Raw genomic sequence first — 27,975 nt, forward strand, 5'->3', positions numbered from 1 at the left:
CTCTAAATTCACAAACCATATTCTCGCTAAAAAACATGAATTAATTGCACCAATTTTATTAATTAAATCTAAGCAACGTCTTTTGAACATCATATTATATTCTCTTCCTTACTCGTAGTTCCTAACCTAACAAACTATACAAGTTGTTACTCTAAACGTAACATGTTAAGCTTCTCTAAATTCACAAACCATATTCTCCCTAAAAAACATGAATTAATTGCACCAATTTTATTAATTAAATCTAAGCAACGTCTTTTGAACATCATATTATATTCTCTTCCTTACTCGTAGTTCCTAACCTAATAAACTATACGAATTTTTATAACCTGAACACAAGATACAAGGTTTTTAACCTGACAATATTACATCAAGGTTAATCCACATGAAAGAGAAGTTTCACAAAGGAAAAGATATAGCCGGCCCAAGTTTGACCACCTATCGAACGATACAAAGATGAAAGTTTCACTTGGAAAGTGATTCGCGCCAGTGATTTCCTCCGGCGAGCGAATCCACCCTTAATACAGACGCGAGACCGAGCTCATTTATTTTTTACGCGTTCTCCCCTGCGATGAGCAGCACCCCGCGCCAAGTTTTTTGCCGGTCGAATTCGAAAGAACGCATCCCGACCACGAAGAGGTCAGCCAGGTGAACGTTAATTCGTCGGAGGCCAAGATATCAAAGAGGACCGCCAAGATCCTCCGGAGGATTCAACGAAACCGCCATTAAGGGCCACCGAACCGTTCACTTTCATTCCTTCTGCATCAACCTCGACGTTACGGGAATAACAAACCTTCCTTTTCACTCTGTGAGTACAACTTTTCAATTATACATACCGCGAGTTAGCCCGTAACTAGCTTATCAACTTTTTCAGCACATTCTGATTATGTACTGTAATAATTTGAGATCACCAGCTATAGATATATAAAATTTGATCATCGTCACTAACGTACTTGCGTTATTTTATACACTGGCAATATACTTTATTAACAAATAGCACGTACGATAGTACGTGCGGTAATTATTTACAATTGGAAATTGTATAATTCCAAAAGCGTAGTATTCCCATTGGCACGTAGAACGTTATACGATAAACAGGCATGTTTTTAAAAATTCCACTTACAGTCTGCCTTCTAATAATCTAAGATTCTACAATATAAAGGGCTGTAAAAAAATGTTCAATTTTGTGAATGGGCCGTTCTCGCATAAAGCAGATCTTAGTTTGTCTGAATCGATCGAGATAAACAGTTATAGGAGGACCATCGCGATAGCCAGCTTACAAATTGTGCCAAAACTACTTGTCATCTGCATAATAACAGTTCACGATTCGAATAAATCAGTTTAATCAGCAAAATTTCCCACAACTGGGTGAACCTCTACTTAATTATTTTGTCCTTTCAAATAGAAACCTGCGCGAATATAGCAAAGAATCGTGAAATCCTTGGCGAGTAATACGCTTGCAACGGCTTGCTATAAAGCCATAAAAGATCACAAAATCCTTGAAAACTGACATCCTTTCGAAACGCGTTCACCAATAATGAACGAAGAATCGTAGAGTCATTGAAAGGCGGTATTCCCAAAGGGGCCTGTATACTTGTCAGCGTAATTGGAAAGCGTATTTTATTCACATAATTACTACAGCTACTCTTCCTGATACTCCGATCGGTAATGACATTTTGACTACTAACGACACCCTAGGACCTCGAAAAGATAGTCGAAGAAAATTTCATAATGGATCGTGAAATTTGAAAAGCTATTAAGATAATTACTTTCGATAATTCGTGTTTCCTACGAGCCAGATCGCTGTCGACTAATATCGTAAGATCGCTTCGTATGGTCGAGAGGACACGAAATTGGAAAGTATTAACACGTCGTCGATGCGATCAGCGGAAACAACGGTTCGAAAGTGACCGGCAGCTTTCAAATGACTCGGATCTAACGGGGCAATTCACAGCGATCTCCGGGGTATCGAATGACTTTGTTAGCGAACAAATTAGTTTTCCGGCCGTTTCGTCGCGTTGAAATTTCGCTGGCGATCCCCAGAGGAAAGGGATGGTAGACCACCCTCGGAGAATGCCACGGGAAATAACGGATTTCTTAAGATGCGATATTCCACGACTCATCCAGTGACTAATTGGCAACGGTTTACATTCTGTTGTATTTACAAATTTCCTTAAGGGATCCTAGAAAGGATAGGATGGGATAGAAGTAAGAACGAAATAAAAAATGGATTATCTTCTGCATCAGAAATTATTCGAACATGAATTTTCTACTATATCTTTAAGTGCCAACATCTCGACTTTATAAATACTGACACGTTACTTCTTCCACCGAGCTATAGAATTATAGTTTATATTTCCATTAATCTCTATCAATATTTGTATATTTATTTCTATTGTTATTAATTAATACAAATAAGTTTCACTGGAAAGCTGATAAGTATTCAGCTCTGAAAAGGTTGACAAATAAATACGTATAATACGATTGAAGAACACAGTGATATACTATGGATTAATATTATCTGTCTATTTCCCTATCGTTTAAAGGGTTTAATACGTAAGAAAAATATTTCCACCGACATAAATTTAGACTTGAATAGCTCTTAGCTAAGATTGGGTAGTTTCCGGTTAATCGCAGGGTAAGTCCACAGAGGTCAGGAAGTAACCTTTCTGACCGGAAGCGACTACCCTCCTAGATGTTGGACCCTCCACGCGGTTTGTCTTAACCGCTGTCTTTCGACTGCAATAGTTAAAGCATATTTGTCTTCAGCCACGAAGGATCATTAGTTTAAATAGTATACGACTTCTATATGACTATATAGTATAGTATTTTTATAATATTTCCATCGTATATTTATTCCCCACAAATACATAGAAATCCACACTTGGATAATAATTATAATTTTGGTATCTTATATACAAAGTGTCCCGCGCAACTAGGACAAGCTAAACGTAAATAGAAAAATACAGCCTTGTCTTCGCTCGTATTTCGTACGATAAATTTTACAATATCAAAGTTAAAATATCTTTTAAATCGATCATTTGCCGAGCCAAGTATCTTAATATCTTTTTTTGCACAGAATTAAAAAATTCATCGAATGGTGTATAAAAAGATGAATAGTTCCATTTAGAAGAACAGAAGTGACTCTAAAATCTTCTGCTTGTTCCATTTGCTTGCTCTGCGTATAGATACGTGGATAGATAAAAATGTTGTAAAAAGAGACCTTTACTACTTTCTGTACGACTACAACGAATCGCAATTTCTGGAAAAAAGTTCTTTTCGCACGTATACCAGGAAAATGAATTTTCCCAAAAGAATTCCATTTCGGTGCAATTTTTAAAAAATTATCCTGTTTCAAAGGATGCACGAACACTTTCTACACCCACTGTACAATACGAATAGAATAACAAATTTATAATAAGTGAATCGATAAAATAAGCGCATCGAATAGCGCTTAATTCGTACTATATATTATCCGGTGTATATCAGTACCGCGTATGAATATCGTGGAAGCTATAAATTATGACACAAAAATGAACGAAATCTATTCGGTTTAACGATACAACGCGGACACCTGGCAAGTAGATTGGAATCGTTTAAATCGATTTGTCCTGCGACGCCCACCTATTGGTAAATATCGTGGCAGCTTCGAATAACGACAACGAACGAACGGAATTTACTTTTTATTGAAACGCAGAGCAGAAATACATTGGAAGTGGGTTGAATCGGTTGAATTCATTAGTTTTGCGATGGTACGTTTCTATGGGGTTATTATGAGAACGATTACGTTGCTACGGTTAGAGAAGTTGAAACGGAAGTATCCTAAGAGAGTAACAGCTACCGGTTGGAGCTGTTTCTCGCGGTTGTTAAGACAGTTTCGAGGAGTTTATGTTCCTTGACCGGAAGCTCGTTCTTGTCATGGCAAAGGCTGCTCGCTACTTGTTACTGCAATTTACATTTCGCTCCCTAGAACGCGCATCAACTTTTCAAGTAACCTAAGATTCCACGAAACTTGGTCATTTTTACGTTTAATTAGGCATAACACGTGTTTTATTCAAAAGTTACTGCTCCAAGTACGAGCCCACTCTGTTATACAGGGTGTAGTTTACCGAGTGACGTGTACGAGCGGTGATAGGAGCTGATTCTTTGTGAAAAAATAAGGGGGAAATGTGGAACAATGTTTTTTCATATGACGCTTCATCTTCGAGGAAATTGAGTTGGAAAATTTACCAAGTATAGTCGTACGTGGCTAATTTCGGGCTGGACGAGAAGAGATAGAGCGGCAGGACGTTGCTCTGCGTGTGAAAATAGATCGAAAATGTAGAATAACATTGTTCTGCAAGACGCTTCGTTTATGGGAGAAATAAATTTGGAAATTTATCAGACTCGTGTGCTAGGCCAATTCTTAACTGAACACGTTTACATTTTATTCTCTTAAAAATGACGCTGTTACAACACAAATGTTATCAACCTTAAATTACCAGCCTTTATAATATTTTTGATTTTTTATGAAATCATCAGAATGAACTCTCCTGGTATAGTACAGCACAGTACTTTCACATACACGTTTCGTTGTCTTTCCTTCTATTTTTTCCATTCCAGCCAAACCAAACATTTTATTTCGAACAAAGCGAGATAACAGACATTTGTGAATTTATTTATAGTATAATAACTTTTCTTTTTTCATGTCTCATGAGTAATAAAAAAATCTACGTAAAACTCTTCAGTGATTGTAATGTTAATCAGTTTCTGTTAAAGCCAGAAGATTCCAGACAATTTTATAAGGAATCAGAGATTAGGAACGTTATCTAATCAAAAGCTAATTGTCAAACCAAATGGTCCGTAAATCCGATCGAAAGGAAAACACGACTTTCTGAATTATCCCTTCAATTTTACCAGAACTATCTCGTCCCTCGACAAATAGATAGAACAAATAAGGTTGTTGATTCTAATCGACTCGATGCCTCGACTTTGCTCAATGAACGTGTTTGTGAATGAAATGATTTACAACTTGTGCACGCTCAAAGTACAGCTTGCCAGACTGCCGGACGACCAGCTTCTGGCAAATATTTTCTATTTCTGTTTCTTTATCGTCGTCAAGTTACTCTGAAACTGGCAAAGATAACTCGGTTGGTTAAATAATTACTTTCGTAGAAACTGAAGAAAGGTCCTTCGTTCGTTTACTAATGAATGATTTCTTCATCGATAGAAACGAACTTCGTCCAATAGAGAGATTAATTAAAGAACAGTTAACTTTATCGACAAAAAAATTAAATCCATCAACAAGCCTTTTGCCTTTTTTCATTTAATTAGTTTAGAAATTAGTTTATATAGTTGTATCATACAATTTACGTAATTACTTTATAAATGAAAGACATTTAGACATATAGACAGCTCTTTTTTCCATGATGCCGTTAATTATTAAGTATGAAATGTATCTCATGATAAGAAGCACTCTATTCTTCAACTTGGAGAAAGGTATCGAATAAAGCGTAATTGTTCATTGACAATGTGTGAAAATGTTTTGGGAAATTCCGATTTGACGTTATATTGGCAGTTCGCAATCAGAATTCTATTTGTCTTGTGATACAGTCTAATTCTCAACTGTACAGTGCAAGTACAAAGCAAATCACTCTTATCCTTATATATGGTGTTGAAAAAATACAAAGTATATTTAACACGAAGAAAGTGGGAACAGGTAGGAATATTAATAGTCGTTCTACACAGTAATTCCTCTCAATAATAATTTCTTCAAACAAAAGCCAACAGTCGAAAAAATCTACAGTTCCTCGTACATGTATTAGGTATATTTCTTTACCTATTGCAACACAAAGCAAAGTTGTAAAAAGTTTCTCGCACCACCGTATGTATACAATCCTCTTTAAACTTTTCCAATTTTTTTTTTTTTTCTTCATAATAAAAACATTTTATTTGCTGCGTAGCAGCGCGAACGTGTTAATGACAAAAAAAACAAAGAGGTCCATTTGTATATGACAGACCGCCGTGATGAAACTTACAAAAATTCCTTTCGTACCGCTCTTATTAATTATCTGATTAAAATCGATGCTATCGGCAAGTGGAAGATCTTCGAATGACTCGGATGATTTGAAAACTTGGAAAGCGTAAATACAGAGCGACGATCGGCAATTAACACGACGCCGCTTTCACGAGGAATCTTTTAAATGAAAAAATTGAAGTGAATGATTCTACGGAAGCGAAGGACGAGGGGAAAAACGTTCGCGTGATGGATGGAGTGACAATGGCGTTCTAGTATAGTTGATTTGCGGTCGAGAGATCACACGGAAGCGGTAGGAATTCACTTGGATATTCCACGGGAGCCTGTGAGAACGCGGACGGCGTTCCTCCATGAATTTATTAGATTGAGACGATCTCACGCAAGCATCCCGGCGCTTTACAAGTCACGGAACCAATTTCTACCTGGCCAATCGGAGACGCTTTCACGGTTCTATCCTGATCGGTGAAATTCGGACGATACTATTCGCATATAAACTCATTACGTTCCATTTTATTCTTGTACGAATCGGTCTCCGGTTAAATACGTACAGTGATTAACTGCGGAAAAATACAATAAGCGTTGTAAATATTCTTCTGAGCTCGACTTCCACTTTATTTTCTTTCTTTCTTTCTTTCTTCGATTTACTCATTTCGAATTGGATTTGTCTGCGGGCTATTTACCACACGCTACAGTTGCACGCAACTGAACAGCTACTTGTAATAAGCTCGTGCCTTTTACGAAAATTCTATGAACTCAGTGACAGGTAAGCTTCGTTTCTAATATGGAATAGAATGACACTATACAAGGTGAATTGTTTACTTGCGGTAAAATACAGCGTAAGATTGAAAGAATGATTTTGCACGATCTTCGCTATGTTGAAAGTAGTTACAAGTATGTGTACAGTAATGAAGAGAGATGTAAGAGGTCAATTATCTAGCCACGATTAGTTGTTTTGCGATAAATCGGACAGGAAATATCCGCAACAACTCTACATTTCACTATGTTAAGTATTAAACGCGTTATTTTTTGTATCGTTGTTATCGTTGCGTTAATATGGGTGGCGGAAGTTCATAGACTGTCGAAGAAATTGGAGAAAATTGAAGTTCCAAAAGAAGAAGGGCATTCAAACCGAGAAATTGGAAAAAGAATTAATAGAAGCGCTAAGGTAATTAATCATTTCTGTAATGACTCTGAGAATTATGGACAAAATTACAAAGGGAGAACGAAACGAATTTGGATTATTCGGGGCTATTCAAGCAAACAGCACTGTACGTACAAGCTTTTTATTGTATCAGTGGACATATTTATGTATTCATAACACGTGTCAGTTGTTGCAAATGCCGTTACTCCTCTGCGTCTACATTACTTGGAAAAGATTTCTGTCTTTTAGAAACTGTAAGACACGTTTTATTCATTCGTTTTTACTTGGTACCTTTTTCAGCTTGTTTTTGATTATTACGTTCTTGCTTTTCCTTTTGAAATGTTGGTCACTCAATTACTAATCCTTTGACTGTGAATTTATTCAATCGAAACACCTTCTTCCATCTCCGTTTTTCATTGACCAGTTAGCGACCTCTTTGAAAAGTGTGTACCAAAAACGTGCGACAAGAAGCAACCGATGACGAGTATACTCGTCAAACATAATATAGAACATAACAGAATATAGAATTAAGTTGCAACGAAATGACTGTTCTATTTTTTACTTTTATTACTGACAGAGCTCGTCATAGCACAAAATATCGCCATTCCTTCGTGACGAGTATACTCGTCAAAAACAGGTAACTGGTTGATAACTTGTACATTATACTTGTCACAAAGCGTACTCGATAAGCTCAATAGCGCAGATAGTACGCAGGCTCTTGGTATACAAATTTTTCTTGTTAAGTGAAACACTGCCGCGCAACCGTTGTCCAAAATCAGGTTCTTACATTTTCACCCCCGTCGCTCCTACATTCCGGAGGAGCACGTAGTTCAGCAGGACTGCAGCTCGAAAGCATGAATGAAATCGCGCGTGCCGCTTCCACGGGTTGCGTGACGCCGGTGGCCGTGTGGTGGGAGTAAAGCGGAACGTGTGGATGCGGCCTAAGCGTGGGTGGTTTGCCAGGCAGCGATCCGACGCGATTCACCTCCGGGGCGGACGGAAGCATCGCGTGCGCGTGTGAACCAGCCAAAAGGGGAAACGCGTGCATCGCTGGTCCAGCGTAGGCGGAGTCGATCCAAACGAAAACGTTGAAACCCGCACATGCGCCTTATTAAGGAGCCACCCACAACGTGCGTTCACGACGAGACCCTGTCACGCTGCCAATCCTAAAAGATTTTCGTTCGTTTGTGTTCTATATATATATATATATTTTTTTTATCTTATTTACGTCTGAAGATATGTCGATTTTGAGATTTGTAGGAAATTTTCCTAAGACGATCCCTCGGACGATATATGCATCGTCAATATTTCTTAACAAGCCGCATTTTCCTCATACGCATTAGATGTTCATTGACATTACAGTCAGTTTGGAGAGTTAGCGTTCGTTCGATGGTGTTCGAGCAAGAAGAAAGCTCGTGTAGACATCGTTTTAGCGGTATAAAGTGAAGATAATAAAGAGAAGAAAGGGCTAGGCAGTGACTTTTAATCAGTCAGCCGTTTTTGACGAATACACTCGTCATGAAGAAATTGCAGTATATTGTGTTGCGACGAGTATACTCGTCATCGTTTACTTTTTGCGACATGTTTTTCAAAGAGGTCGCAGCAGCTAACAGGTTAAGAAGAAATGCATCTTCGTATATAAATTTCTTCAATTAGATTCGAATATTTAGTGTTACGAAAGATTCGCAAGATTCTTTTCGCACGAGTAGCACGTGTTTCGAAGAACACTTGGGGTATCGTCAATATTGTATATTGACAATATGTATCTTTTTAAGAAAATATAATATTTATATAATTTTCGATAAAAATTGGTTAAAATTACTGGTCGAAAATACGGAGGTTTAATTGCAGATACGAAATATTTGGATCGTGTACATTTAAAAATTTAATTGATACAATATTGCCTGTCATGTAGTTTTGATGTTTTCGGATGTTTTAGAGTATTCCAATCATATTATCTACCTGAGTTTTGGATTATATAGGTAATTGTGTTTGTCGAATCATTTCGATCGTCATAGTCACAGGTTCGCAGACTATGGAAATCCCGTAGATTATTTGGCAGGCAGTTTCACATAGTTTCAGCGAAGTTGCGCAATGTAGCTGAATCTAGTAGCGTGACTTTAAACTACTTGTTCACCATCAAAGTTTCGAAACTTTTGACATCAGAATAGACTGCAACCTTGCGTTACAGTCTTTGTGTCACGTGTGTAACATACGTGTAACGCGTGTGTTACAGCCTTTGTGTCACACGTGTAACAGTTAACTGCTACACCTTCAAGTCACTTGTTGCTTCGAATTTTCCTTCGAAAATAGTGTAGTGTAAATAAATAATAAAATTCTTCTTTCGATGTAAACGATCTATCATTTTATCGCTGTATCGATCTCCAAGATTTAATACACAACAATTACAAAATTCCGATAAAAAGCTATGTAATCAATTAGAATTTCTTTTCTCATAATTAAACAATACTCTAGTTACAACACGGTCCAGATAGATTCGTTCCAAACATGAAAGCAAATACCAAGCTACAATTCGTCTCGTCCTTGATATACAAATTAATCTTGCATTGCTCAGCTACGATGTTTCAAATTTGTCTAACAAAGAGGTTCAACCATTCCGTGTACCAGGTGGCATTAAGAAATATACCTGTCCAGGCCAATAAGTTTTCCCAGAAACAATTACTTTCGTTTCAGAGTAAAGAAACGCTCCGCAACTGTGATATTCCAAAAATATTCCATTTGTAGAATAATTGCAACTCTAAATGAACGTCAAATAATAATTAAAAATATCCATTTCCAAGTATCGGAAAATACGTAAAACTGTCAGTTGTGCAAAGGGAACTTAAATTTATCATAAAGTGGCGAAGTCAGTGGCGCTTGGAGTTGCGGAGATTTCACGATAGTGTTACTATATATTACAGCGTCGAAAGGATCCAGGAACGATCGGACGTGCGTGCCTAAGGCGATCTTTAATGGCAGAACATCTTTTTGCCCAAACTGTTTCGCATCGCTGCCAGTCGTACTGTTTCCGTTTCGATGTCGAATAGAGTAGCCGCCTGCACGATTCGGTCCAGTTGCGCGATCGATAAAAGCATCCGGCAAAAACTCTGCACAATGAAAACTTGATAGCTCGTGGAAACATTCGAGGCAATTAGAACCTGCATAGCATCGAAAAATCATCGCCATTCTTTATTTAGTACGAGATTTCTCAAGTCAAGAGGAAGAAATCGCAATTTCTTCGTTTTTCTTCAACTTGTCTTGAATCGCTTCTTTCGACCAGATATATATTCTATGGTCGCTCTTAATTATCTAGATTTATCGCAACCATGTTTACAGCAAATTAGACGGGTTAATAGAAATAACGTATTCATTGTTAGCTGTTACAATTCATGTATTATACTGAATTAATTTATTATGAATTATTGAAATTCCTAATAAATACGTTGTTCCTGTTAATTAGTTCTTTTCAGTAGATACATATACTATAGCGATTCTTGACCAGTTAGCTGTTGCGACCTCTTTGAAAAGTGTGCACCTAAAACGTGCCGCGAAAAGTAAGCGACGACGAGTATACTTGTCCAACACAGCCTACGCGTGGCTGTTACGATATAGAATGAAGTTGTAAGAAATGACTGTTTTATTCTTTGATTTTATTACTACAGTCCATTGCTATTACTAAACTTTAGGTTTCGGTAAAATGTTTCAAAAGGGACAAGAACCAGGCATTTTTCTATGTGTATTCCGTTTCTCTGCGCACACTTTTGCCATCATATTGACAATTTTCTCGTTACACTTTCTACGAAACTGGAGGGCTGCTTCGCAAGCCAATTGCACGCAAAGTGCTCTTCTTCGTTGCTGTTTGCAACGAACGTTGTCCTCCTTACGCCTTTTCAGGCGGTCGTGATTTTGCGCGACTCCAACTCCTTCCGAATGATGGAAACCACGCTTCCATCACTGGTATTAACTTTCGAGCAGATTTCTCCGATCGTTACGCGTCCACCATGCTCCATCAGTTCCCGAACAGCTTCGATGTTTGCTGGCGTTACGCTCGTCTGGAACGTATCAACGTGCAGCTAGAAAACGCTTGGCCTCTCGATGATGTTTCATCCCCGAACTATAGTCGTAATTTCAAAGACTTGTGTGCCGCCCAAGCTCAGAACAAAGATTAGAACACAAGCTTAGAAACTTAATATAATTACGCGTTATGCAACTGATTACGATACTGCTTTCTCTCTCATTGTGTTAGCTACCGAACAAACGGTAAATAGAGTCCACGTGGAGTGGAAGATCTTCAAGACACGCCTACCTGAACTCACACGCAGTCCCATCTGGATAAGTGACACTGTAAACGCGATGTACCACACGCGATGCGGTTAATATTTGATCGAATTTCCTACTAAATATTTGAGAAAAAGAAAAAAAGAAAGGAAACTGTTCACGTCGAACAAAACTGCCCCAGTTTACACGAGCCAACCCAATGTTATTAGTTGGTCAATTATCACGCAAGAGGACTATAGTGCACATTGAAAGAAGTCGATATAAACGACAAAATTGAGAGGTAACCAGTCTCACGAGGGAGCATTGACAGCAACATACATGCATTTACGTGCGAATGACGTCGTTGGAAACGAAGACCACCTAATGTCACGATCGCAACGAGATAAATAATCGCGATGGGTGGGCGCCTCGCGCCTTTCCGTGCACGGGCTACGGGTTACAAGCACACCTTATGGGTCCCCGTAGGGAGTCGATCTCCTCTGTTGCTCCCATAAGGTGGTACAGAGCTCCAGCCGTGTGTGAGAATCCATTCCAGTCGATTTCACAGGGGTTGTAGGGGGCCTCTTCTCTCTCCACTTCGAATTTCGCTTTCTTTTCTTCGCCCTCTTTTTCCCCGGTGGCCTCTTCTACTTCTTTCTCTCTCTTCTTCTTCTTCTTTCTTTTTTTCCTCTTCTGTTTCCAATACCAACGCGTTTTTGAAAGTCTCCGTGCGCATACAGGGTGTTTCTGAATTTATATACTCAAGTATAATAATAAGAAGAGTGACGAATTTATGTGGAAAGAATACAGTAAACAATTACAAACTGAAAGCTATTTGTAGATTTTTCGTAGTATCAAAATAAATATCGACAAAATCGTTTGTACGATTTCGTCTTGCAATATGGAACAAAACCGGGGACGAACAAAAATTCTCTTCTTTCAAAGTCTGGGAAAAATTAAAGTTCTTATTGTGTCGATATTTCCATCCAATGCTCCATGGATTTTCCTTTATTTTTCATTGCTTCTGTTAATCTGTGAGGCACACTAACCACTAACTTATTTAGAGTTTCGTTTTCAGTATCTGTCCACGCGAATTTTATTCTTTTCCCAAGTCCACAAATATTTTGTATATGTAACTTCTGCTGATCGTGAACTTTTCTTTCTAGAATTTCTCTCTGGTTCTCGGATCCAGATGGATCAGGTTCAGATCAAGACTCGATGCTAATAATAATTCTATTCCGAAATCTTGAAACCACTTTTTCGTAGTGGCGGCATCGTCTTGTCGAGAAATTCTGTTCTCGTCTTGCATTTCAGTCATGAAAAGCAATAATTCGCCACGCAATATCCGCTGATATTTTGTAGCGTTCAATTTACCTTTTACAAAAACAATTTCGCTTATCATATCCAGGCATGATCAGCGATTTCTTGGAAATATCGAACGCATAATGCAGAAAATGTGCTTGCGTCTATAATAATTCACAACACTGTAAGTACTAAGCACGTTATAACATACAGAGAATAAAATAAAAGTATCCCTTGGTCGAGATTCGTGTTTTCCTGATGTAGAAATAATCTTCTTGTGAATATCTTCTGTCTCTTCTCCTCAAATACAAGATACAAATCTACGTTCAAATATAGAAAGAATTTTACGTTGATTTATTGTGTGCAACTGTACCACCCTGTGTATAGTTAAACACAAATCGGTTGGAAAGGTCCGATCAGGATTCTCGATAGGAACCCCATTGGTCAACCTTGAAAATAGATTTCACAAGAATTATTCGTCGTGTTGCTTGTTCAATTAGACGGCGAAGTTATCAGCTCGTTAACTGTCGCTGGATATCGCTTCGAGGAAGTGTTTACCTTCGTTAAATATTCGGTTAATTTTGAATGAATTAGAATGTACAAGATGTTTCGTAACGCACTTAAACGTTTTTCATAAGGTCAAGAAATTTCCCTAAAATTTACTGATACTAAATAATTTCTAATTCCCTTTGGCGCTTTCAGATCGGATTCTATCTTTCATTATTGCAAAATCGTATTACGATTCCCAATTTTCGGAACTTTAAACTAAGTACAACGTTCTTCTTAAATCTCTTGGAAATATTTCTCGAAAGTAATTTCGTATTTTTAAATCTCAATCTCCTGTGTCAAGATGATATTTTACCTTTATCTTGCGGTATTCGTTACTGCAGAACATAATTTACAATTTCGAGTTATAATTACTTGAATCTACGATAGAACCTCGATTATCGCAGATAACGTGAATCGGATAATACGGAAACTAATAGGAAAACTCTACTAGCGTTCGTAAATCGTATAACGAAATCATAGAAAACATTTTGATAATTTGTAACTTCCTACGTGTATTTAAATTTAATTAATTATTTGATCGACGAAAAGTTTGATTAACTGCTTTCTCGATATTCGATCATTTACGCTTTCGTGCTGTCCGTGTTCAAATTTCGAACAGAGTGAAATTATGCTAAAGTTCAAAGTACGGATAAATCAACGGAGAAATCACTTTGACAGTAAAATTATGCAAAAATATGTGTAGATGCATAGCTGCACAGAAACTTGACGCTAGATCTGGCAAACGACACGGACGTCCTCTCTAAATGGACACAGAGAGATTATTGTTAATTATATAGCACGAAATTACGCTAGCTCCGAATTTGTTCCCTTGAAATTTCGCCTTCCCACTGTACGAGAAGAAACAAATAAGAAAATGGAAAATATGCCGCAAAGTGCGAAGGGTTAACATAGCATACGAAAAGATACAAGAAGATACAACAAGATAAAGGAAATATAGCAAAAAATGAAAGAGAGCAAGTATAACTGTGGAAATTGCAAGTCTTACGAATTGCACAAACTATACATAGTTACGATGATTAGTCAGTGTTCTACCGAAACTGAGGTCGAGGGTCTTTATAAAAAATTATATCATAAAAGAGTATATTGTAATTAAGTTATAAAAGAGCTTTGATGAGCTGGTAGAAAGCGGTGATACATAGAAGTTAAAGAAACTTAAGCGAGGAACTCGATGCAGAAACCATATAAAATTCTACATAGAAGAGTTGCACCTCCTAGAGATCTTCTGATAGCGGATGATCGAAAATTAAATTTAATCATAATTGGTTTACAGCGATAATGTTTTATACTTAATGGTTGTCCAGTTTTGTAAAATAGGTAGCACAGAAATAGATGCTGGATTCCTTCAACTAGGCTACTATGTTTGGCTAATCGACAGTACCAGATTGCTGAAGCATATTCCATAAGAAAGTATACCATATAATACGTTTAAATTGCCAGTAAATCTTCAGCAAATTTTATATCCTCAAATCTCCTCTCCACTACTATCGCTCCAAGCTTCTGCCACTTCAAATTCCTCTCAATTATAATTTCAAACATATACGCCTAAGGCTCCCGAACAACCAATGATTCTTCTATCGCTGAAGCCATTAACGCACACTATACTTCCATTATGAATCTGTTTATTACAACCGGGACTTCTCAGGCAAATCGCCAGTTCGTCCGTAAAAGACAAGTGAAAGAAACTTGCAACTCGTGCTACTTACTGCGTGATGGATAGAACAGATGAGACAGGAGTTTGGGAGTTAATAGAAGTTAGAAGCGTAAAAGTATCAATGATGTAACAGAATGTCGATATTCGCAACATACATACCAGCCAGGATATAAATAAGGATGCAGATATGCGTATTACGACTAGCTTCGATTGGCTCATCAAACAATCTGCAAACCTACGAATAAAAATTCGATCCTCGGAAGCCAATCACCCCATCAACAACCCATCAACAACCCCTCCAAACAGGACTCAAACAGGAAATTCCTAATAACAAAGTCACGAAACTGCCTCATAAGAGGACTGATAAATGTATTAATCAACGTAGAAAGTAGATAAAAGGTTGAATATGAAACCCAGAAGTTTGGAGTATGCTTGGAAATGCTGGATCCTGGCAGCATAAAAATTGCAAAGTATCAATGATGTAACAAAGAATATCGATATTGGCAGCATATATACGTACCAGGATATAAATAAGGATGCAGATATACGACTGGCTTCGATTGGTTCATGAAAAAATCTGCAAACGTCGGTATAAAAATTCGATTCTCGGAAGCCAACCACCCCATCGGCAAACCTATCAACGACCCCTCCACTGACTCGAGCCGCAAATACTTAATGACCACGTTACCGATTGTCCTCGCAAGAGGTCTCAGGTATATTAGCCTGTGCAGAAAATGAATGAAAGGTTAAATAGGTGCGATAGATAGCCGGAAGGTGGGTGTACTCGTTAGTGTGCGATCCCGCCTACCGTCCAATGCGGTGGCTGGTTTCCCTGGGGACTCCCTAGCCTCTCACAGCCGGCTTTTGTCGTCGTCGTTGTCCCTTCTCTCCTTCCACGTACAGCCAGCACTCTTTCGCCTTCAGGAGGAGGACGTTGGTGCGTCGCTTTTGCATCGTGCGCGATAATAGTCACCACCGTGGGTTCACCGGTTAGTACGCGTTTATACACTCAACCGTGTTCCTCGAGCGGCCGGTCGTGCGAGACCAAGAGCCGATAGTCAGTCAGTCTTTCCGATCGAACAGTCGTGATCGGATCGATTCCTTCCTTCCAGTCAAGGATCGTCTTTCGCGTTCCGACCGATACTTCACGCCTGACAGCTTATTCGCTAGCGTGTCCCGTCCTGCTGCCGTGGATTTTCTACTTACGTTCGAGTTTGCAGGATTTTTCGCAATTTACCAACGACGTTGGAAAATTTCTGAAAGTAAGCTAACGGTCCATCGATATTTTTAGCATTGACTTTCGCGGGGATCGTCGTCGACTTTGATTCGTTCATAGATTATAATTAGTAATCGTAATTTGATATTGAAAAATCAGTGATGGAGGGCAACTAGAGAATTGGCTGGAAGCGTGTTTGAATAACGTTGACAGAGTGAAGGAGAGTTGGCGGACTTGTACGGACCGAAGAACCGATCAATGTTGTTAATATCGACCGTCCCCTTGATTGCTATTTGACTTCGCTTTGGTTTGGTATTGCTGTCAGACTGAACAAACCAGAAAGAGGGAAAATCGTAGAAGCTGTTGAAAATCCTTGGTCGACTGTGGAACAGTTGAGAAGAGAAGCGCAAGAGGAAGTGTAGTGAAAATTTAGTGCGACTGAAGACTCAATGTTTTTAAATCTTCGAAAGTTTCCTATTGACTCGTACGTTGGTTATAATCAATTCTCATTGATTTATTAACCAGTTACCGAGAGAACTCAAGAGAATAGCACGATTGATTATTTTTGGAGCATTGGTAATGGAGATAAAGAAGTGTGATAAAGAATAAGCTAATAAGAATTGAGAAAATGGATTGACAAATTGGTCAAAGGTGCTAAAATGATGGCGAATGAACTCGAGTACACGAAGGATGACTGAACAGGAAGGACACCAGGATGTTGTTTAAGGGAAACAGTTCGAGATTAGAGCTATTGATAGGAAAAATTCAGGCCCACAAGGAACCTTCTCGAGATGAACAAGCCAAGTCGAAAGGTAGGACTCTTCGCGTTATATTTTATTAAATTATGGCGTGAAAGTTTCATATCGTTTCTCAAATAAAGCGTCCGTTGACAAGCAGTTTCGAGTCAATTTAACGAAAATCTAAATATCAAAAATAAACGAGAAATATTCTTTACGAGCCACTTTTTCTGCGTTTCGTACAAGCGCGCTTCAATCAGTTCCCCTTCGTTTCACGCGTCTTCTCAATTTCAATCTGATCCGGTAATTGATCGTTAACTTCTACGTTATTAAGAGCATCTCACGATGACAACGCATCATCGACTGTCTGATAGAATTTTCTGAAAGCCTCGCTGTTGGAGAAGGCATACGTAATATCAATTTGACGCTGTTCAATTTAGATCTTAGAGAATGGGCATCATAGATCACAATTAGGAAAGTTGACATTTGCCATTATATATTAGTTGCCACATGTCACTCTTCTAATAAATCTCTAGATTACACCAAGATTTAGTATCGAAATTACAACAACTCTTCTTCCATGGATTTTCTTATTTGCATTGAATTTTAGGGAACTAGTTACTTTTATTGTACTCTACAATTTTTAATGCATAATAAGAGGGTGGTTTATTTAAAGAATTTTCGCAATTTTTGTGGCAAATTATAATAACTAGAGTAATTAGATTATCAGAATTCTAAGCTTTTAGGTTAATCAAATACTATAATCGGATGCATTAAACTTTCAATTAGGGGCTGAAATTATCAAACTCTCAAATTTTAGAAGAATTCGATAGTATGAGGTATAAATATCTTCGGTATAAATAAATAACGTAAATTATCTAAGGTAAATATCTGAGGTATAAATAAATAACGTTCTAGCAGGATCTAAATAAATCATAGTAATTTATTTAACGAGCTTTTACTTAAAGATAGGAACAATGAATTGTAAATATCTCGATATTGTAAGATCATTCATGAACAATAATCGATCTTCAAATTTTTAATTAGTATTGCATACTACGTATCGGCAAAATTCCATTAGTCCTGAATTTTGAAAAGTTCCAATATTCAGACGGAATAATTGATCATCAAATTTCTAATTGAACTTCGAACAATCGGCTGTCAAAGTCCAAATATCCTGTAGCAGCCAGGCGCAGTAAACGATTATCGAATTTCTAATTAAGTATGTGTATGTATTTCCAATCAATGAACTATTGAAATCTCAATATATTGAAAGGTTTCGACACGATCATTTGTAAGAACGATGAGAATATAATATTCGAAAAAACCATAATTGAAATAATCGATCAGTAAACTAGTTTCTAACTAGGTGTTGAATTAATTGACTACCAAAATCGAAATTAATAAATCGATACCGAGATTTCGAATCTCAAATAATCCACCGCTGAAATTTCTTCGTTAGAAATCAAATTAATCTCCACCTATGAAATCGAAGCACCCTAAAAAAAAAAATTTCGACGCCGACTTCTCGCTAACATCAATTCCTAGATAACTCAATCTCCATAATAACGAATCGTCAAAATTTCATGTCTAATAATAGATTCAAATTACCAAAATCCTAATGAACCGGTCATTGGAATCTATCTATGATCGACGATCAAACGTACAACGAACGTCAATGAAAAAATCCGCGCAAACCACTGGCACTGGTCTGACGAGAGAAGGGCTGTCAGAGGTTCGCGTGCTAACATAAGTCACAATTAACAAAGGCGTTAAGTCGGCCCCCTATTAATAAGCGTGGTCGAAGCATCCTATAAATAGCGACGAGCACGAGGTGACAACATTATACGCGGCCACATGCGACCACAAGGGAGGCTGTATGGGCTCGCACTAACACTTGGACAAGATAAAAACACAATGCAATACGGCTGGCATCGGCAGGTCGCAGAAAAGAGCTGCCAGTGTTAAGTGCGACTATTTTCGCGTCGATGACACATCGCCGCTGATTGGACGGAATCGAGATTCTAAATAAAACCCCCTTCGAATCCTCCAACAAGCCTTCGCGTCCTTGCTTCTACTCGTTTTCACGCTATCGTCCCCCATTTTCCATCGGAATTCGTAAACTCTCACATCCTCTTCTCGATCATTCATCGATCCGCGACCTTTTTTAGAGCGTTCATCATGAGCTTTGAGAAACGCCGTTTTCACATTTTTTTCAACGTTGCTCTTTCAGTTGAATTCTTAAAGTTAAACTTAGGGAGAAAAGTTATTTCAAATAATTGGAGTTTTTAATTTATCGTTCAGACAAGTGACTTTTGTTCTGATTTTGTATCCGAATGGATTCCTCACTTGATGGGAGGCAAAGAAAGATTCGAAGATATAACGTATAATTTAACGTATATAACTCCTCGACTTGAAAAATGTTTTCAACCCTTCAGCGCGAGCTCCTGGATGAAAGAGCATACGGTAGAACCGACTGGGGGACAAACAGTTCGCATAATGGTTATCCTTGTTATGTAGGTCAGTTTTCGTTCACGATAGAAGTTGCCGTTTAAACGAGTAAATTTAGACGACAAGAGTTCCATTGGTCGGATACTTTCTAAGATTTCATTGCAATAAATGCAGTCCTAATCTCTAATACAGCAGTCTTCGTGTTAAATACATTTTCCTATGATGTATGTCCTATACGAACGTTAGACTCTTCTCTAGAGGATAATGATGGCCAAAGTAAATTTGGAATTTTCATTCTTTTTAGATTAACGTTACCTGTACTCTTTTCGTAGAAATCAGAAAATCTATGTATTGTTATGAAATGTAGTTTTTGCTTTATAATATATATTTCGTTTTAGAAATTGGGCATGTTCAAAAGGAAGCAATGTTCTTCGAATATTTTCCAAGTTCCTCGATTTGAAAGAAAGTCTCGCTTCGTCTATTAAAGATGATTCTCTGTGAATTTTAACAGATTTTTAGTGAATTTTGGGCTATTGATTAATGAATTATTTTAATAGTAGACGTTAGTAGGATTTTCAACTTGATAAAAATATAATTTTCAGAATTTATAAGATACGTAAAACGCACGAACCGCAACAAGGGTAAAAATCGCGAACGTTTCTTTGCAAAATAACCCGCGTCCATAACAACTTTTAGAGACGTTGAAAAGGTAATATACATTAGAATTCACCCTTTTGAAAGATGGGTCTTTGAAAGATTTCGAAGAACGATCGGAGCTTTCCATGAATGGGCTGACGAAAGGCTTGATCCTGATTTGTTGGCAATCGAAGCCAAATTGTTGACGACGACGGGGTCAGCTGGGTGCTTTCGTACGCTCGATCGGCAGCTCGGTTTATATTTATTGCGTGCTCACCCGATCTGCCACGTCTCTTTTTCTGCAAGAAGAGGCGCGCGTGAGTCATGCTGGATGCCGCCAATTGGGCGAGTGCCTCGGTCCCATACCCATGTTGCACAATTGCAGGGACACCTGATTTTTCACGAGATCCACGGTTGCAATCGACCGGTCTTACTGAGAAATCATCGACATTACTGTGAAACTCGAAAGAAAAACCCTACTGCAATAAGTATTTACGTTGTGAATTGCCACGAATAGGCTGACGAGAACGAAATAATTTTAGGAGAAATATTTGGTACATTATGAATATAGCAGAGTAACAAAGATTAAATTTAAACAATTAAGCGTAGATCAGAGTACAATTAAGAGTATGTTTAAATATATATGTAATAATCTAGTATATATTAAGGTGAAATGAGAATGCAAATGAGAAATCTATGTACATCGATCTCATTTTGTAGCCGCAAAGCAAAAATTAATAATATATACATATATAGTAGAGTAACATAAAAATTTGTAGATACAAAAATCTGGGAACATAGATATTTGGTAAAAATACGGAATGTCAGGAATAAGAAAGATTTAGTAATATCGACATTTAATTCAGAAATTTCGCAAAACAGAAAGTGCGAGCTTAAAAATACTCAAGAACTACACAATCCAGCAAATCTGCGATTCAACGATCAAAAACACAAATTTCAATCACTACAATCGCCCCTCCTCGTTATCGGCCTAACTTTCAAATCCCTCAACGCCCTTTGCGCTTCCTTCTAATTCTTCCAAGAATCTTCTAGACTCTAGATCATCCATGTAAAAATCTTCCTGATCATCGTTTAAGCAATCATCCAACATCGCGTAAGTTTCTACGCGATCGCAGAAGGCTAGAAAGGGGGAAAACCGTGAAGGCCGCGTGGGTGGAGGATGCGACCCATTTAAACGAATCCACGTCCGTGATCCGATCTCGTTGGGTGTCTCTCCTCGCGTTCGTGTTTCAAAGCGAGCAAGAGACGGCGGGATTCCGCAAAATCTCTTAAATCCAGTGGTGGGTGTCGGATCCAGCGTGTGGACTGGGCAAATGAGGAAACGGCCAACTAGCCGAGTCATTTCCACCGTTTACCAGGGCCACTTTGCTCTATCCGACCCGGTGGGAGTCTTCTTCATTCCTGGCAATTATTAATTATTCGATTCGCCTCGTCCGGATGTCTCCTTTGTCACCGGTTTTCTCCTTCTACGACGCGTTTCTTTCTTTCTTTTTTCTTTTACTTTTTTACGTTCTATTTTGTCGAGAATTTTTCCTTTGAAAATGATTATTCCATGATCTGAAGGCGCGTAATACGAACTATCAATATTCATCGTCAATATTTCGAAGTTTTGAAACGTTTTCGATGATATTAACAATGTGCGTTTTAATGATAACAATGTGTTGACGATTATGTATCTTTTTTTTTACTTTAGTTTACGTAGTTTTTACGTATGTTGAGAAATATTGAACGGCCTGAACCCACCTTTTGAGTCTAATTTTGCCAATAACAATTGGAAAACAGATGTATGGGTAACCAAACGTATTAATTACATTATTTAAAGCTACGAATTTGTTATATGCATCCAAATATACAATGCTGTCACACCTAACTCTGCCGCTCTTAATTACTCTCTTAATCGTCATGATACAAAAAAATTGTATGATATCAAGGGATATACATACATAAATTAGAAGCGCTATATATATAATTTCCCAATATCCATATTATATAAATTTCTATAATTTAGAATTCCTCGGAATTTTCACCTATTCGAGATTAATTAAACTATACTAATTACGATAATTATACAAATTATATCAATTAAATTATCTCTTGCCTTCTTTTATTTATATTCTCGAAATATTTTTCCAAAGAATCGAATAGATAAGGGCCTGAAACAAAGCCAAATACATAGGCACCGGCAAATTGTCTCAAGAAAACGATCTCTGTCCTCGCGAAGCAACTTGAACAAGCGTGTACCTGCATGAACAACATGAACATTGGATAATAGGGTGATACAGGGATAAAGAAGAGAGGAGGCAAAGCCCGAGTAGAGAATTCCCGCGAGGAATGTGCTTTTCTTCTATCAAAAGGACAAGAGGACCAGTCTTCTCGCGGAGGATGAACGACGAAGCTTCTTGACAACGTTCACGGGTTAATGGTACCAGTTTCACCGCATACTCGTTACGAAAACGATATAAAGAGACACGTAACGGGCGAGTTAAGGTCAGCCAGATCTCTTGTAATATTCCTACGCGTGTTCGAGTTCGTAAGGTCATTTATGGGACAGGTCCGTCTTACGACATTTATAAACCTGTTCCCCGAAAAGGATCGCTTTATTTGCCACTGCTGTTCCGTGTTCATGAAAGATCGACGCTGTTCCTTGATCGACACTTTGTCGACTGGGAACCGAGAAGTTCTTTGGTCCTTTTGTCTCGGTATCTTGGTTCTTAGATTCTGGTTCCTTGGTTTCTGGATCGTCGATGCTTGACACTTAAGTCTTAGCTTCTTGATTCTTAGACCTTTGCTTCTCCCTTTCTTGATCTTCGTTCCTCAGGTTCTTGACTTTTGGCATTTACGACGTCAAAAGTTTGACATCACTGCTGCGAATTTGGTTGCTAATTTAAAATCAATCCTTTTGAGAACCGAACGTTTTATCGATTATTAATAATATAAACACAGTTGTTTGATGACATTTCTTTAAAAAAAAGAGTATAATGTACCAATGTCAGAAGACCAGTTTTATCAAAAGCGGATCTATTTATCGTTTAATTAGTAACTTAATGTTACTTGTTAATTGATGATAAATCTGTAAATTTATAAAGTTTCATCCTTTAACTATGACTTGTCTAGAAAAATGTAACATTATCTTATATATAATTATATTCATAAGAAGAATATGTTTATCTATACGAATTTTGCCACGCTATTTCAACAACAAAATGAGAAGTAAAACAAACACTAACAATTCTTTTCACACTTTCTATGCTGATTTAATATTATACTATTTCCTCCTCTTCCTTACTATATTGATACAAATGGCTATCCCTGTCCGTCCACCATAAAACGAGCAAGCATTTATATCTCTTATATATCACAATTTCTTCTCGTTTCCCATATCCACCAAATAAATCGAACAAATATAAAAAATACGTCATATTCGTTATACTCTTGTGAAATTATTTTCTTCGATCAAACTTGAACGATTTTTGGAAAGAAATTTTGCTTTGAATTGCAGAGGCCTTGGGCACCGGAAGTTCGTCATGGCAGAGCGAGGATGGCGGTGCAAACTCGCGACGTGGCGGAGAGACGCCGTCTTCTTGTGCGACGCCGACGTCGGCGAGCTTCCCGTCGGAGCCCGAGGTCGACGCCGACGTTGGTGTCAACGCCGACGGAACCAACGCTACCGCACCTTATCCTTGTCAATTCTGTGACCGCACATTTCCTCGACTTAGCTACCTGAAGAAGCACGAGCAGGTACCTTGAATTTTTTTTTCCATTTTCCAAGTTTTCAAGACTTCTTCGACTATGAGTAGGTATATTTCAGCATCTTAGAAACCGGATCGATCGATGAATTTTACATTCTTTATAAAATTATCGATTTCACATTATCCAGGTACCTAAAGAAACACAAATATCAGTATCGATGATTATTCATTCTTTTTTTCCTTTTCTTTTCACTTTAGAATTTTTCATAATGTTTTCCATTATGAAAAGGCATTGTTGAGTATTATTACTTGTTGAAACTTGAGGTATTTGCCGATTTAACTATTCCAAGAGATTTGAAGCATGAAGATTTAAATATACCTACTCCTAATGTAGCCCCTAGTTAATCCCTTTTCGTGTTGTATTACATTTCATTGTAGTTGTTTTATTGTTGGTTTCATCACGTTCAGATCTGATGTAGTTGCAGTGGCTGATCACTCTCGTATTATTTCTGAAAGGTGAACTTCAGCGTCGACAATTTATCAGGATTTAACGTAATTGAAATTAAACGATTAACGAATAAAGGACTAACAAATCTCAGATATACGTGCAGCACAACCTATGTATAAGTCGGCGTGAGGTACAAGTGTAATATGATGCGGGAATACAATTAAATACAGAGTTGCTTGTTGCATAATTTAAAGAATGGAAAGAAATTCGTGGCTTTAGTTCCCTATAAAATTTATAATGCCGGCAACTTGCCATAATTGCAATAAGATTCTAAACTCACTCGGATTTTCTACTTGAACAATGCAGAGGCTCCTATCCGATCCATCGGATATTATTTTACAAATTCTAAATTACCGTCTTAATTGTCCCAAAAACTTTGCTCTGATTCAATTTAATGATCCGTTGTTTTCTGTGTCGAACCCATGTTGTCGCCAACGATTGCATGAATCGCATTTACAAACAGGCGGTATAACTATTTACCTATACAAGCCAATTTGCATACCCACCAACTCGACCTTTTTCGATTGTTCTTTCCCCTCGTTTTGAAACCATTTAAGGTGTTTGTCAGGCATTCTTTCCTTTTCGTGTGTTCACGTTCTGTGTGTATTATATTCACCCGTTTCTTACTTCTCTATTAACCTTCTAAAAGGGTATGTCACTCGTAAAAAATAAATAATGGATTAAAAATTAATTAAAAACAAATGAAATAAATTCTAACGTTCATTCTTAAAAGAAACATCTATCTCGAAAAGATCAACTGCTAAGTCGAGAGCATCTTGGAAACCGGAAGTAACTGAACGTTCGCCCGCGGACGTACCAGGCGTGTAAGACGCGTGGCCTCTTCGAATTTTTCTGTTTTGCATGGCGGTGGTATTAGGAGTAGCGCGACTCTTCCGCGTCTGAGTCGACGTCGCCGGGTCATCGTCGGGTCAAAATCTGTTCCATGGCCCATAACAGGTTGTACCGGTCAGGTTTGCTCCGTTCAGGTGGTTCTCCATGCTTCGGCTTCTCCTCTACGCTTTTCAAGCCTCGATAAAAGCCGCTTCCACATACGCGAGTTGAATCGCGCTTCGCTTCCAGCACAGATACGAGCCGGATAGCGGAGATAAATTTTGTTCAGCGGCTATGAAATCTTCCTCCGTTGCCTCCGGCATTCTTCCTCTTTGTCTCTCGTTTCTACGAGACCACGGAAGTCGTACGATTGGTCGGATTAGAAAAATTTTAGAATCGCGCGGCATACCGCTAGGGATGTTTAAACTTTCGCAATTTTTATTCCTTTCTTTGTTAATGTACGAGTGGATTGATACACAGTACGCTAAATTTCCAGCGAAAAATTGTCGACGCTTGAACAACCGTAGTTTACCGTACAACAGTCTACACAGTCTCGTTTCAAAGAGCGAAGCCTCTGCTTCAACATACTTTGCGACGGCTGTTTTCCGTTTCTCGATGGCCCCTTCTTTTGCGAAACGGAGCGAAAGACTGAAGTTGCTCTCTTTCTTCTCAAAGTTTTGCAAATCCGTACGAGTTCTACGGAGTCCAACGAATTTTTGGTTTCTCCTGTAACTGAAGACTGCGCATAGAAAACACCGTAAGTGCCAAGAAACAAGCGAATTAGTTGGATCATGTTGTACCCTTTTAACATCGTATTTAGAACAGGCGATCGGAATATGTTAAATGGAGTTTTAAAAAATCGCAGATATTTGGACCAGTTCTGTTGCTGTGGTAGGAGTATGTCCAATTTGTATGGCCTGTTCTTAATCGAGTAACTTGATCCTTTTTATAAGGCCGGATTCGCGTCATTTATTCTTTTACAGAATTTGCGTAGCTTGATGGATCGTGAATTTTTCCATTCTTCGTTTCGTGATCCGATATTCTTGTAGATCTTCGCAGAACATGGATTCGCGATTTATTGTACATGCAATGGAACCAGCTTCGCTGTTGAGTCAGTTTCTTCGTTACCTTCGACAGAGACGCAAGATGATGGTGGCATTCAGAAATACAAAACTTCTTTTTTCGCACGTTTCAGTATCACATGCATTTCAATAATGTTGCAGATTATTTTTTTACTGAATTATTGTATTGCCAAATTTCGTAAAACACGGCAGTTTTGGGATCAGAACGTTGCAATTTTGAGAACATTTAAATCTTTGCAGAGTTAACATACAAACATCTATTAATCTCGTCGTATTTCAAAATTAGTTTTATCAGAAAAAAGCCACGTTTCCCTCTTTGGGGAGCTACTAAAATGCACATTAGGTGTTCCATGTTAGGCGCAGTTACTCTGAAATAGCATGCCGACATTAATACAATGTTACAGATTCCCGAGAACCGAGATCTATCTCATTACTTTTTACGCACACCTCGTAATACGAACTTTCAAATTTTACCCAAATCCCTCATATTTCCTTCCTCGCATCCAAGAACCTCGTGAACGTCACGATACAGTGGTCTTCAAGAAGAAGGCGATCGCTTCGCCCTTCCGTCCGGAATTGTCTCTTCAAAGGAGCCGACGGCTCGAAAGTCGTACGTGCCGAGGTTATTTCGTTGGACGAAGACCGACTCGAGAAAAAAAAAAGGACAAAAAGATAGGGAAAAAAGAAAAGGAGAGCATAAAAAGAACTGTACAAAGAGAATGACCCGGCCCGTTCGCGATCATATCGGTCACACCGATCTACCTGGGTGACAACCACCGCGGGGAATTCCTCGACGAGCAACTTTCTTGCCCGTCAATTCTTTTGCTCTTCGAACCGCCAGCAAAGAATCTCTGATGAGTCGTGTTATTATTTTCTATCATATTGCCAATTTAATTTACAGCGTCACTTTGATCAACTTCATCGAGGATTGATATTAGCTCTTCACGGTTCGATGTCCAGTGTAATTTCTATTCTGGTAAGCTCAATGTCCAGTGTAACTGCTATTCTGGTAAGTCCAATGTCCACTCTGCCTGGGCAATGATTTTATTTTAGTAGGTTCGGTGTTGCTGGACAAAGATCTTTTTTCACATAAGTCCAATGTCCGTAAACGTGGCTTAAACTACGTCGTGTTTGATCTGATTTTAAATGAGAAAAAGTTCACAGATACGTTAGCAATGTTCGATTCGAAAATACGTCTCGTATAAAATAAGTTAGTAGAAGTTCAATTGAAAAAAATGGGAAAATTTGAAAAATGTTTCGTCGTTGTCTCGCGTGTAATATTAAAACTTTCGATTCCCTCTTTTGATGTCGCAGAGCCACGGAGATCAAATGCCATACAAATGCAACTGGTGTGCCAGATTATTCAAACATAAACGCAGTAGAGATCGACACGTGAAACTTCATACAGGAGACCGAAGATATCGATGCACGCACTGCGACGCTGCTTTCTCCAGAAGGTAAGTGCGCATAGAAGTCTCTGCAGCATTTAACTTGAACGCTAAGTAGACTGCGGATTTTTACGCGTTTATGGGAAATTCGAAAGTGTAAAAATGCACAGAAGGCGCATGATATACGGTAATATACAAGATACCCAAAGTATACGTTATAATATTTAACCATCTAAATGAGTTTTTGATTAGATTCCATTCCTTTGGCGATAGGACCGAAAATATGAATTTGCATAAACATCCGCTGTCTAACAACGATCATCTCTCAAGGATAATTTGCCATCTCCGAGCAATTGATTCGTCCTTAAAAGGCTTCATCATTCCTCATTCTAATTATTCGCGAACTGGTTCATGTTTCAATTCGCTAGATTCCGAAGCAGTTTATCGTTTAGACTTGCGTATATTTTTAGATCTTGTTACGG

General features: G+C 38.2%; 1 protein-coding gene across 7 annotated transcripts in view; it reads left to right on the forward strand.

Annotated features, from left to right (window-relative positions):
- The window catches only part of LOC122574635 (zinc finger protein 521), a 132,706-nt gene that overhangs the window by 93,593 nt on the left and 11,138 nt on the right, over positions 1-27,975 (forward strand). For 3 of the 7 annotated variants that reach the window (XR_006319114.1, XM_043742407.1, XM_043742412.1), the window contains exons 5-7: positions 23,495-23,733; positions 27,007-27,114; positions 27,420-27,562. Coding sequence is in view for 6 of the 7 variants with exons in the window: in XM_043742407.1 (XP_043598342.1) it covers positions 23,495-23,733; positions 27,007-27,114; positions 27,420-27,562 (490 nt within the window). In the remaining variant the exon portion in view is untranslated. Of the gene's footprint in view, positions 1-15,803; positions 16,963-22,130; positions 22,483-23,494; positions 23,734-27,006; positions 27,115-27,419; positions 27,563-27,975 lie in introns of those variants that run through there. The other 4 variants (XM_043742409.1, XM_043742410.1, XM_043742408.1 and 1 more) reach the window with 4 other exon arrangements.

The sequence above is a fragment of the Bombus pyrosoma genome, linkage group LG14, assembly GCF_014825855.1.
Source record: "Bombus pyrosoma isolate SC7728 linkage group LG14, ASM1482585v1, whole genome shotgun sequence".
Lineage (NCBI taxonomy): Eukaryota > Metazoa > Arthropoda > Insecta > Hymenoptera > Apidae > Bombus > Bombus pyrosoma.